We start from the raw sequence: 13,453 nt of genomic DNA, 5'->3' as shown, positions 1-13,453 counted from the left end.
AAAAACATGTAAAACTTTTTCCCGGGCGCCCAGTGGCTGCGCACTGCTTCACTGAGTGAATGGGTTAAATGCAGAGAGGAATTTCCCCACGTGGATCAATAAAGTATACATTATTATTATTATTATTAATAATAATAAGCTTGGTTTATTCTCTGCACTTACGATTCCAGGGCTCTGGCTTTAGCTACTTTGTAATCACTTTTTACTCAGGAAACATCAATTGGTGGGAATTCAAAGAGTATAAAAATTTACCAGGATCATCATTAAGGACAAAACAACAGTCTCCATCACTCAGGAGTTCCCGTTTCTCCATCCTGCAATGATTTAAAGAGGGATTTACAGATGTGTGCACAGCTTGGACCACTGCCCTCCACCCGTGGCAGTAAAATCATCAATGCCTTCAGATTCAGCCCCAACAACATACACAGTGGTTAGTCAATTTTTTTCCAGCTATAGAACAAATTCCAGACTAAGAAGACACATTTTGACATTTGATTCTACAAACTCTGACTTTTTCCAACATATTTAACATTCATGGAAATGATTTAACTGGTGACGGGTGAACACAAACCTGTCTTTGTTTCTCCTGCATAATTCAGTGAAAGCGTTTTTATGCAGACAGAGTTTTGAATCTTATGACTCTCATATGTCCTGTGAGTTAATACTTGCCTTTTGTCAAACACAAAAAGGCAGTTGTTGCCAACAGGATACTGATCTGTACACAAGTGTGTGCAAATATCCTTGTATTTGTGGTGTTGTAGTAGAAAAATGTAAAAAAAAGAAAAAAAAAGTGTTACAACCACCCGCTTACCCAAAATATAAATAGCTTATTGATTTTAAATATGCTTACGCATATACTTTTACAGCATGCCTAGAAAGTGGAAAAGACAGACTGATAGGGGTGTGCCTGCTGACATTTAAAAATAGAAAAAGGCATCTGATGGAGGTCTCAACGAAGGGCGAGTCAGTCAGATCAGTTGCAAAGGAATGTCGACTCTGCCATGTAACACTGAGCTGATACTCCATATCATTGCAAAAGCTGACAGAAGAGTAACAGAAAAAAAGCAACAAAGTTAAAAGAATATTGTGAATGACCAAGCAGCAAAGAGGACACAGGAAAAATGTCTTCAAAATGTTTTTTCTTATTTTAACCCTCATAAAAATTGCAAAAGGACAGAATTCAAAGACATAATTAGCAGGTCAATTAAATATAGTGGAGGGGGGCTATTCTGTACTTATTAAGCCCATGTTTCTGATAGCACATGGTTGGTATTTTAACATTTTGTTTTTTAAAGTCCTCAGCCACACCCCAAACCAGGTAACTCAAAGAAAGAGAAGCATAATTAATGTAACAGAAAACATTATGGTCAGTCACAGAGAAATACAGACAGAGACTCTTCTTTTATTCCAATAAACCCCTTTTTTTGAAGCATGTTCTCTGGTGTGGACTCCATTTTGGTTTCTTTTGTCTAATTTTTACCATTCTCCCCAGCATGTGTTACAACCCACCCAGATATTAGGGTAGATTGTAAAAACGAAATGCAATGTATTTAACGTTAATACACAAGGTCTGTGGCATTCTTGCAGGGCTTTGAATAGATGTCATTTATGGGAAACAAAAGTGGGTATTTTGTGTAAAAGCCTGAGCGCTCTAGCCAGAAATTTAATTGAGTTACAAGTGCTAAACCAAGGTTGCAACCATACCTGATCTCCCCTACGCCAGAGACATATCACTCTAATTTTGGCTTCTCTTCATTGGCTGCCAGTAAATTTTAGGTTTCATTTTAAAATTTTGATTTTAACATTTAGGACGCTACATGGTAAAGTTCCCAAGTACATATCTGAGGCTGCTGCTGTCCCCACACGACTTAAAACTCAGGGTGATTCGGCTTTTCAGTCAGTGGCAGGTTGTGGAATTCTCTTCCACTGTTTTTATGCTGTGGAGACTCGATTAACTGTTTTAAAAAGCATCTAAAGACATTTTTAGATAGACCAGCTTTTAATGAATTTTTTTTTTTTACATCATTATGTTGTATATCCATCCATCCGCTTATCCTTTCCAGGGTTGCGGACAGTGCTGGAGCCTATCCCAGCTATCATAGGGCGAGAGGTGGGGTACACCCTGGACAGGTCACCAGTCTGTCACAGGGATAGACAACCATTGGCACCCACATTCACCACCGTGCCACCGTGCTGCACTTTGAGATTTATTTATTTTTTTGTTAAAAGTGCTTTACAAATGCACTTTACTTGTTTACAGTTTTGTGAGTGGAGGTAAAACTGGGTGTTAAATACAGGAATAATGAGAGCTAACGATACTAGATTTGTGTCAGTAATTGTTGCATTAGAACATTTAAAGTGCCTTACATCTTGATCTATATCTCCTACAGCTCTAACAGCAGTGATCCAAACACAGCAGACTGTGCTGGCAGCAGTGGGAGAAGATGCTGAACTCAGCTGTCAGCTCTTGGAGACTAAAGACGTCCTTCAGGTCACATGGCAGAAAATCTCTCCTGATGTTCAGGAAAATGTTGCCACCTACAGCAAGTACTTTGGTGAGAAAGTGAATGACAGGTTTACAGATAAAGTTGAGTTTAAATACACTGGACTACAAAACTGCTCCATAGTCATCAGGAATGTGACGGAGCAGGATGAAGGATGCTATCACTGTCTGTTTAACACTTATCCTGAAGGCTCCTTCATTGGTAGAACCTGCCTCCAAATCTATGGTGAGAACTTTTACCTTCTTTAACCAACCACAGGAGACTCAAACTAATATAGTGGATATGAAAACGTAAGAGCTGGTGTAGTTAAAGAGGTATTCCTTACATTTCCTGGTCCTTCACAGAGCTGCATGAACCCTTTGTTGATGTCAGAGAGTCAAACTCTACTGAAGAGTGGGTTGTTTCCTGTTCAGCCACTGGTCGACCTGCTCCCACTGTAACACTCAGTGTCTCACAACAACACCTCAACTTCTCACAGTACAACACTGTCAATGTGTCCAACACCAACGCTACATTCACTGTCACCACTACAGCTGTGCTCTCAGGTTCACGTAACCACAGCACACAGGTGGGATGTGCAGCACGAGTGCTCTCTGCTCCTCAGAGAGAGGTGATGGTGACGATTCCTCATGATAACGGTGAGAAACTGAACTCAGTGATTTATAAATTGATGACTACTTTGTGATTGTAACTTTTATGTTTCTTCTACCAGAGCTAGATGAGAAATCGGGATCTGATCCCAGGAATTTAGGTGCGTTAAAATTTCAGTGTTTTAAATGTACTTTTTGTCCTGTTGAATTATTGTCTTTTGATAGTTGCTCAAATTATTATTCTCTTCTTTCTCCTGTTTGTCTCAAAGGAATCAGAATTGCAGCCATTCTGTTGTCTGTGATGTTGTTGGTGGCCTGTGTTGCTGCAGTCATCTTTGTCTGGTATAGAAAGAAATCTCAGAGCAGGTACTCGTCTTAAACAGTGTTGTTGATTGTTCTTTTTTTGTAGTTAATAAATATTTGTGCAGATTTAACTGTTCATGAATCTTTCAGTCAGTCACACAGGCAGGTTGAGATGAATGTTATACCTACCTGAATCTACGATGAGAAATACAGGGGTAAGTCACTCTTGATCCGTCATTCTGGACCCATGAAGTTACAACCCCAGTTGTGAAAAAGTTGGGTTACTGTTAAATATAAATTAAAACATATTTCAATAATTAGAAAAGCTCATAAACCTATATTTTAATAACAACAGAATATAGTAAGCATATCAAATGTAATGAAGTAATAAAATGTGACATTTTATTATTGTGTGAAAGTAATAGAAATAATTTCATGAAAATATTTAGCTTATTTTTGATTCAATTTGTCTGAATGCATCTCAAAAATGTTGCCACAGGACACCATAAGTTCAAAATGTAAGAAATAACTGGAGGAACATTTTACAACTAATTAAAGGTTGACTTTTAAAATTATAATTATAATGTAGTAAAACATGCAATGGAAAGTAAAAATTAAAAATATGTTGTGACATTTGGAATTTTTTGACTTACCTCCAGAGCTGCTTTTTATTCTTTTACAATCTAATTTAAACTGCATGTCAACCAAACTGATGCATATGTCTTTCCACTAAGTTATTACTTTGTTTAGAATATTTAGATTCTGTAATATTGACAGATAAATTATATAATGTTTGTTTATTTATTTTTTATTTTAAAGGACTCCAACACCTTCAGGTAAACAACGTGACAAGTGGGTACCTGCTGACACCACATGATGATCTGCGTCCCTCATTTTCAACAGCAACAAAACTACATAATGAAAAAATTATACTTTTTTTTGTTTACTTTTTTTTCAAAAAGATTGTATTACCTAAAACAATGGTGCTAACATTTGACAAATAACTGCATTAACCTCCTAAGACCTGAACTCTTCCACAGCATGCATTTTTAATTTCTCTTTGATATTTGGGCTGATTGGGACCCGATGAATGTAAAAACAAAGAATTACCAGATTTTTGTTTTTACATGATTTTTGTTTCTAAGAAAAATGAGACCCACATATGAGGATATTTGTTTAAAATTTTGATAGAACAGTAGGATTTTAATGTCCTCGTAAGTGGATATGAGGGCCTTGTACATATTTCTACATATTTATGATGAAGCTATTTGTTTTACTTGAAGCGTCATTGAAGTGCTGAGTAGCACAGTCTACAAGCAACATAAATGGACAAGACCACTATTTGGATTTTAGGAGGATGAGCAGTGTGAGGAAGTATTTTTTTTAGCTTTTACGGTAGTTTTAGCTTTTAGAGCTGCACAGTGCATGGTAAATATAATATATATAATAATGGAAAATGACATTTATTTGTGTGTGTGTGGTGGGGCATACAGCATAAAAAAGAGTAGAAGACAGAACGTGAGAAAAAAGTGGCAAAAACCTTGAACCAGTGCACTGCACTCTTTATTGTAACCACAGAGAAAAAAGATTGCAGGAAATCATTAGTGTGTTCACACTCAGGCCCAACAGCAGACACAATGAGCACATGTGTCGTTACTACATAACACATCACAGTAAAGTGGAAATAATTCACTCGCGCTTCAAAGTTATTGGATTGAGGTGTTCCAATCACTTCCATGTCTACAGGTGTATAAAATCAAGCACCTAGTGTTGGTATTTACACTGTTCTACAGACATTAGTGAAAGAAGCTCCAGCGTGGCACTGTGATAGGATGCCACCTGTGCATTTACTAATTATTAAATGTTCCAAAATCAACTGTTAGTGGTATTATAACAAAGTGGAAATGTCTGGAAGCGACAATGAAACAGCCACGAAGAGGTAGGGTACGTCAAATCACAGAGCCGATGCTGAGTGCTGCCTTAACTCGAGAACAGTGCGTAGAGAGTTTACTGAAGACTTCTCATGACTTTCTTGCATCTACACCCAGGAGAAAAACGATGAATCTTTTCTGTTTTCGGGGGATTGTCAAAAAACTTTTAGACGGGCTTTTTATGCCCTGCATTTTATTGTTCATGTGAAAATATGTTTTGTTTTAAAAATTTTAGCCAAAATGTGATCAGATTCATGCTCGGGTCTGTCCGTGCATGCTTTACCCATTCTGAGGTGTTTCGTTTCCCTTTCGCTCTTATTCTTGTTGCTTATTTTGTCGTGTTGTCTCGGACTTAGACAAGAAAACTACAGAGTTTCAGCTTGCACAAATCTCAGTGCACTCAGAATGAAACTGATAGTTGTGAGGCTGTTCCATTACACACTGAAGAGGGGGGACAAGGAGGAATAAATGTGTTGTAAAAAAAGCAAATACTTATCAAAGCAGTGACTTATTAGCTATTCGAGTGAAATCTGTGATATGTCTTTTTGCTGTTATTAATTAGGAGGCCCTTTTTTCTTTGCTGTTTTCACGCACACAGTCAGTGAGATTGTAGCCGGCTGAGAGGAACACCTACTGATTTAAGAGCCATATTTTGAATTTTGGCGGACAAATGGCAGCGCGGCAGAGCCTACCGTCATATTTATATTTTCTTTGATGGTATTTTTTCAAAAGTAAGACAAATAATTTGTTTTCTGTATCAATTTGATTTGGTTGCAAATCTTTCAGTTTAAACAGTCTGCCCTGTGGAAAGCGTGTGACGTGCTGAGCTTCACTGTAACTTCAGTCATGAATGTTATAATCGCTGTGTGTCGGACACTGCCTAAGCCCTGCACCAACAGCAGTCCTCCTATTTTCTCTGTGCAGATCTAACATCTGTGATTAAAAAAACTGAGCTCATGCAGTCTGAAGATATCATTCAAGATATATGGAAGAAAAGAAAGACATGACTGCCAACAATGAGTTGTTTGGTCAACGAGCTTTACAGAGAAAGTGGAGTTTAAGAATTGTGCACTGCAAAACTGCTCCACAGTCGTCAGGAAGGTGGCAGAGAGACGAAGTGGGTTAGTTTAACACTCAGAAGAAGCTCTGACAGAATAAAGCTGCTTCCAAGTAAGTACTTGTGTTCTGGAAACACGGAGAAACAGTATGCCCATCCGAAAAATGCATCCACACATTCATAATACACCCACCCAAAATGTGGCAGGGGCGAGGCTTTTGTGTAGGGAAGCATCGGGTTTTCCCCGTGCTATCCATTTAATTTTTGTGCAATTTTTCTCTGACCTGCAACAGTAAATCTATTTATGAGAATAAATTGTGCCTGGAGATGTGTTTTTTTGAAACATTGCACAATGGTGCACAGATTCTTGACAGCATACATGACTTTACTGATTTTTGTTTTTACCACCAACACACGGAGTGCTTGTGATTTCTATGCACGGAATTTTATACGGTGCAATGCATATGGCATTTATGTTACCTTTGCAGAAAGGAACAAAGAAGCTACGCTGTTACCTCTGATATATGAGTGACAAAAGCGTTCATTTGATTATTCATTGAGTACAGTGTAGCGGGTTGAGCAGGGGAAACAGGAAAACACCTTTGGTGCAGAGCGAGGATAGTAGAATATCAAGAGATGCTTGATGAGTAATAGTAGTATTGTACTGAATTAAGATATTGTAGTATTCTCGCGCACATATCATTTTTCTGTTTTCTGATTTGCTGTTGGTTTATGCGCTCTCGTGAAGAATAGTTTAGCTGCCACCGTGGAAGCGTCTTGCGCTTGGTTCAATTTTTGGAGTGATGTATGGAGTCAAGATGTCACAGTTTGGAACTGTACACTACGTTACTGCCGTTTTTACTTTTGGACTCTTTCACAAAGGTGAGATTAAAGTGTACACTAATACTACACACATAGGTGTGTGGCAGCATGCGAGTTAGACATTTTCAAGGACAGGTCACGTCTTTTAGTTTGTTACAAGTAAGCTACACAATTCCACACGTCAAGCGTGGTGGGTGAAGCTGCTGTTTTTGGAGGAAACGCAGTAATCTGGTCTGGGTCTTGAAATCTAGAAAGAGAGAGAAACACTTTTTTTTATTTTCGTTTATTCTCTTTAAAGCGAGTATGGGTGCACATAAATTAAGAAAACCCCAGCTATTATTTTTAGTGGATTATGAAAAACAGTCGGGAAAATCGTTCACTTAAATGCCGAGATTCAAAGTGTGATTACAGAATCATCCTTGTTCCAATGATTGCCGTCTTGTATTAGAGAGAGAAAAAAAATGGTTTAGATATGATGATAGTTTTTTCATTCCTTGCTGAATTCGTTGTAGTGATGACGTTATCTTAGCTTTTCTTGAAGGAAAGCACATTTGGTATTTCGTTTATATGAATGTTGATTTTTATCACTGAAAATAAAACGTAAAAAAATAAGGTGGGGGGGGGGGGGGGGGGGGGGGTCAGAATGCCGAGATTCAAAGTCAGTGGGCCTATCCATCCAGGAATGGGGTGAACTCATATATATTATATTTGTAAATATAAATATCTAAACTTCTCAGCGCAAGTTATAACCTGTACTTATAACCTGTACTTATAACCTGTACTCAGATAAGTTCTGGTCAGCGGTGCGCAAATAGGTTTTTTATATACTTTGGCTGGTGTATCTCAAGAAACATCGCAGTTGGAAGAATGGCACACGTGTGTGTGTAGGTGTGCGTGTGTGCGTGTGTGTGTGTGTGTGGGGGGGGGGGGGGGGGTGCGCGTGTGTGTGTGCGTATGTGTGTGCAGTAAGGTGCGGTAGTTGCAAGACGGACGTACTTTTGAGATATGTTGGAATCTAACAAGATGAATGGACTACTACATATTTTATATTTTATAAACTACACTGTAAAATGTAATTCTAGCTGTTTGTTATTTCAACATATTATTCTATATCAGTTTGACGATAGATGACTGAAGTTGTTGTTATAACATAGAATTACAAGTTAAAAACGTCCCAATTACACCAAAAAAAGCTAACTTGAAAACTCATGTCCAGCTAAATCAGAAACTTATGTGAACTTGACAATGCGGGTAAGTTGAGCACAGCAGGATTCAAAACTGCCTCACGTGACTGCTACCGAGGTGCATCATGGGGAATTGGCGGTTAACGACATGCTCACTTTACTTGGACGTTTTCTAATCGTCTTCTTTGGAATATGCTTTCAAGGTGAGTAACATTGGTTATAACTATAAGGAAAGAGAGCTACAAAAGTTGGAACATGTTTTGAATTTATGGCATGACGTGTGTTTTTCTCTTTTACCGAAATGTTTGCTTTAGCTAATGTAACTTTAGCCGACAAGGTCCAGCTTGTGTGTCATGACCAAACTTGACCTAATAAACTGACATATGGCCTTTTTTATGGGTTTAATGTGGCACTGACCAAATCACAAGTATTGTGCCGCTAGCTTTAAGGTTGTGCACTCAACCACTGTTGCGATATTAGCAAGCTAACTCAGCTAATTAATAAAGCTTATTTCATATTGTCTCTGTACTTGTAAATTCCTTTCAAGTTCACAGGCTGTTGTATTTTGGTGGAAGTTCATTTTGGCAATATTTCCAATAACTGGCTGGGTTCAAAAAGACCTTTTTGGCAGGACTCGGATGCTTGTTGTCATCTGTTTATCCCTATGTAATCACTTAAGGTGTTATTAACTGCTGCATGCTAAGCTGCAAGAGTGCACTGAGGACAGAGACAAAATATGGTCTACAAACCAGCATTATATTAGTTTTTATCAGATAGTCCTCCAGTGTGTTTATTTTTTGCTTTAATTATATTGTGCAGTTATTTGTTACCCTGAAATGCTTTATGCTTAACAACAGCTCACTATTTTGACTTATTTTTGAACTCTTGTGATCAGTATGACCAGATTGTGTGAGTTTCCATACTAAAAGAGCTGTAGTGATAAAATAATTGGCATCAGAGACACTGATTTTTGGCATGGTATACTGCAGAAGTTTTTTTTTTTTTTGCATAATTTACCTTTTAATTAAACTGCATTCTCTGTATTGTAACAAAACTAACATTGTTTATATGTCAGAAAATTAGCAAACATGAATAAATGGCGAAAACAATATAATTATAACATATATTTTTATTTTACTTATTTTAGGTCTGTGAAGCCAAACTTGATGCTGGGGATTTATTTTTGTCAGTGGAGTCAAATGGTAAGTTACAATTTGTGCATTTTGTCATACTGGAAACACCTCAGATTATATTGTAATTTAATAGCTCTGTAGAACAAATGATATAAAGATTGTAGTGTCAGGGTACTTCTTAAGAAGTAATATGGCACTATTGATGATCACATGCAGGTGGCATAAACTAAATATTCAGACGTGCTACCAACAAATGATTCATTAACAAAAGCAATGGAGCAGACTGTTTAGGTTCTTGTGGTTGTAATAACATCCATAACTGCAAGTTTGTCATTAATTTATTTTCACAGGTCTAGATGATCACATTTGACTTTGTCATTTAAATGAGGTGGACTTGCAAACTTTGCGCTCTTTGGGGTAAATTGCTGTCCACTACATATACACAGAATCTGCACAGTATTTCAGATCTAAAAAGGGAGTATGTAATGGACTTGCTGACTTTAATGTAAAAAGCCTGTTGTGTAACTTTAATGAGGCAGTTGGACTAAAACAGTATTGCTCATCAAGGTAAACATCTGAGGAATAAGGAAACTGTTACTTGTCCTTTTACTCAGTGTTCTTTTAATCGCACGTTTACTAAAGTTTTACATCACATAAGTCATTTTCACAATCATTCTACTTTAAAAGATTTCAAGACAGAGCTTATTGTTCTCTGAACTTCCTTGTTTGCTGAACGGCAGGTAAAGTGCATCTTTTTGTTTGTTTGCTTTTGTGTGTTTGTGTTTTCTCTAATGGGCCTCAGATGACTGTTTGCTTAAATTTGGGTCTCAAAGAATCTTTTTTTAATTCTGCCTGTACTCTCCACCCCTCTTCTTCTATTGCTCAGGTTGAAGCAGAATTTGCCCGTCTTACATCTGTTGACCTGAAAGGGTTCCTTTTTGCTGTGCTTGACCATTATGGAGAGGTTCGTGGAGCTGTACAAAATCAAGAGCGGCATAGAAAGGCTAACTAGGCTCATAAGATGCTTCGGAGATGATGTAAGTGTTCAACTGCGAAATCTAATCCTTTGTTTAAGTTTTAGGTTATCCAGTTCAACTGATGAACTCATTGAAAGAAAGCTGATAAGTAAAGTCTGTCATCATATTTCACAACTGGACATTTAGTGTGGTAACTTTTACAGAATCTATGTATATTGGTGGTAGGTTGGATATCATATTCTACTTGAATGTCCTGATAAGCCTGATTCAAAATCTCCAATGATAATCATATATTGATGGAATTATGCATCAAAAAGCTGTGAATTTGGAGCTGTCTACATGCTTCATAAACACTGTTTAAAAAGTGTTTTTGTTTTCTTTTTGACTTCTTTGACCAGAGCCCTACACAAAGGAAGAGGACAGAGGACCTCATTTTCTAAAGGAAGATCCCTCACACACTTTCAAGACTGTGAAGGTTAGCATTGTTTCTTTTAGTAAATTTAATAATGACAGCACCACAGTGGATTTTAAATTAAAAAGTACATGTGTACTTTTTCCTCACCAAATGTATTATTACAAGATCTTTGACACTGGATTTGGTCTGGGTTTCAGAGAAACTAACTGGCAAGCTAGCATTGATATTATTAGTGTCTTGTGTTTATTCATGTCTTCACCAGGGTCTTTGACATTTCGCTGCTGTACTGTTCACTTCAGCTTTACGTTTGATTTCTCACATTGTATATTGTAATGGCAGAGATATTAGGATATTTAAGGGGCTGCAGTGGCTGCTACAGCTGTGGGGGGCAATACTTTGGTGAAATGTCCTGGACCCTGGGAAAGAGACTGTGTAGACTGGGTAAGCAATTAAAGGTTACTGGCCGAGAGTCATTGGGCAGCTGGGTAAAGGTGGATGTTGATATTCAGTGCCAATTATGCAACCTGTTCAGCCATGTCTATATGCTCTTTTTTCATGCTGTTAATATAGGGGGAAAAAATAAACTTTAATCAATAAACTGATTAAAGAAGCATTGTCTATGGAGCCATAATCTGATCCTGTAGTGTAGCTGCAGTTTGCACATTTCATGTATTCTCAGCCAGATTTGGTTTAGAGCACAGCCAATATTTAGCATAAGTAGATTTAAATTCACACACTGGTGATGGCAAGCTACATTGTAGCCACAGCCACCCTGGGGCGCACTGACAGAGGCGAGGCTGCCGGACACTGGCACCACCGGGCCCTCTGACCACCACCAGTAGGCAACAGGTGAAGTGTCTTGCCCAAGGACACAACGACTGAAACTGTCGGAGCCAGGGCTCGAACCGGCAACCTTCCAATTATAAGACGAACTGTCAACTCTTGAGTCACAATTCAGTCATCCACCCATGTGTGTGAATGACTGAATGTGTAAAGCACTTTGGAGTCCTTAGGGGACTAGTAAAGCACTATACAAATACAGGCCATTTACCATTTAAATTGAAAATTTTGTTTGAATTCTGCAATTGAAGACATGCTCAGTTATTTATGAACATGGTCTTTGTTTAAAGCAAGAAATGGATTTGTAACATGGGGGTGCATATCTCATTCTGAAAAAACTTTAACAACTAATAAGTGTTACCCAAAGCCAATCACCATCATCCAAAGCATCAGTATGGCTCTTCTTTGGAAAGACATGAATTGTTAAGCACACGGGATATTGTGTAATTGTAATTGTGTAATTTTTTTTTTTTTTTTGTCTTTGAACCCTTTTATAGCCGACAGGTATTGAAGACACGTTTTCTAAGAGGATGAAAGTTGGCATTGCGATGGTGAAAGAAGAAGACATCGATGTGTTGGTTGTCCTTGAGGCAGCAGTAATCCTGTCTAATCTGAGGGATGTCTCAAGTGCCATTTCCATGCTGATGGGCCTTCTTTTTGCCCTCAACATACACTATCCAAAGGAACTTAAGGACATCTTTGAAGTCATTCAGAACATCCTAATGAACATTGGTGGAAGGCAGTGCATCTCACTAGTGCATGGTCTAAGAAACAGACTCTTGCAGAAAGCCATGCAGAACTGTAATTGTATGATCCTTAGTGTTAAGGACAGTTTTTATTTTACTGTTTGTTTTTTTATTCTTGCAAGTTCTCATTCTCACTTTTGTATGTCACTAAATGACTACACTTTACATTCCAGATTAGACAATTACTCATTTGTTCATGGTTTAAGAAACTTATGTGAACAACAATATAATGCTGGACTTTGCAGATGCTTATCTCATGCAAGTCAGTAGTTTTTCCTTTGTTTTGCAATTGAGCAGACTCAAACTAATGTTTCTGAAATATCCATATTATCAAATGTTTCAGAAGCATGCAGTCATTTTCAGAGATATTGGTTCTGTGGAATTTGTTGCAATTGTAAACGAAGACAAATACAAGAGTTTGATGTCTTAGTTGTTATAAACTGATCTTTACTGTCACTTATCAAAGGTTTTGTACTGTTTTAATATTTCACATTTTATGCTAACAGGTGTGACTGAGCACAATGAAGTTTAAAAATTTTGCAAATGTAAAGAATAACTTTTCTAAAATAGCAAGTGTCCCGTTGATACATTACATTAATGCAGACTTTATGTTGTTACTTCACAAGAATCACTACTGCTCCTAGAGTATTGGTCAGAATTTCATCTTCACCCAAACTGGGCTCAAGACCAAGTTCAAATTTATTGTTTCACAGGGAGCAGCCTTTGAGTTTTGATGGATTGTGAGCCTGATGAGCTACGTCACTGATTTTTCTGTTTCTCAGATGACTAAGATGGCACAATAAATGGTGAATGTTGGGTGCTCATGAGTAATTGTCTTGTCATGTTCTTAAAACAAACTTTCTGTATGAAATGATCAGATAGACTTTAATGGAATCTGTGGGGTTTTATTTTTTTTCTGTAAACAACAGAAAATTAATTTAAAGGAATGTA

General features: G+C 37.6%; 1 protein-coding gene across 1 annotated transcript; it reads left to right on the top strand.

Annotated features, from left to right (window-relative positions):
- Nucleotides 1-341: 341 nt before the first annotated feature.
- LOC134621379 (OX-2 membrane glycoprotein-like) lies at nucleotides 342-4,324 on the top strand. The gene is made up of 7 exons (XM_063467850.1): nucleotides 342-430; nucleotides 2,391-2,729; nucleotides 2,849-3,142; nucleotides 3,217-3,255; nucleotides 3,364-3,460; nucleotides 3,548-3,612; nucleotides 4,217-4,324. The coding sequence occupies exons 1-6, from the start codon at nucleotides 343-345 to the stop codon at nucleotides 3,588-3,590; spliced, it is 900 nt and encodes a 299-aa protein (XP_063323920.1). The 5' UTR covers nucleotide 342; the 3' UTR covers nucleotides 3,591-3,612; nucleotides 4,217-4,324.
- The last annotated feature ends 9,129 nt before the right edge of the window (nucleotides 4,325-13,453 follow it).

The sequence above is a fragment of the Pelmatolapia mariae genome, linkage group LG23 (assembly GCF_036321145.2).
Source record: "Pelmatolapia mariae isolate MD_Pm_ZW linkage group LG23, Pm_UMD_F_2, whole genome shotgun sequence".
Taxonomy (NCBI): Eukaryota; Metazoa; Chordata; class Actinopteri; order Cichliformes; family Cichlidae; genus Pelmatolapia; species Pelmatolapia mariae.
Note: the sequence above shows the minus strand (reverse complement) of the source record. Positions and strands in the feature narration are given on the sequence as shown.

Excerpts from the sequence above, each read along its gene's own strand:
- LOC134621379 (XM_063467850.1), top strand. The coding sequence starts at position 343 with ATGTGTGCACAGCTTGGACCACTGCCCTCCACCCGTGGCAGTAAAATC. Across the intron at positions 2,730-2,848 it reads AACCTGCCTCCAAATCTATG|AGCTGCATGAACCCTTTGTT; the intron begins GTGAGAACTTTT and ends GGTCCTTCACAG. Across the intron at positions 3,461-3,547 it reads AGAAAGAAATCTCAGAGCAG|TCAGTCACACAGGCAGGTTG; the intron begins GTACTCGTCTTA and ends TGAATCTTTCAG.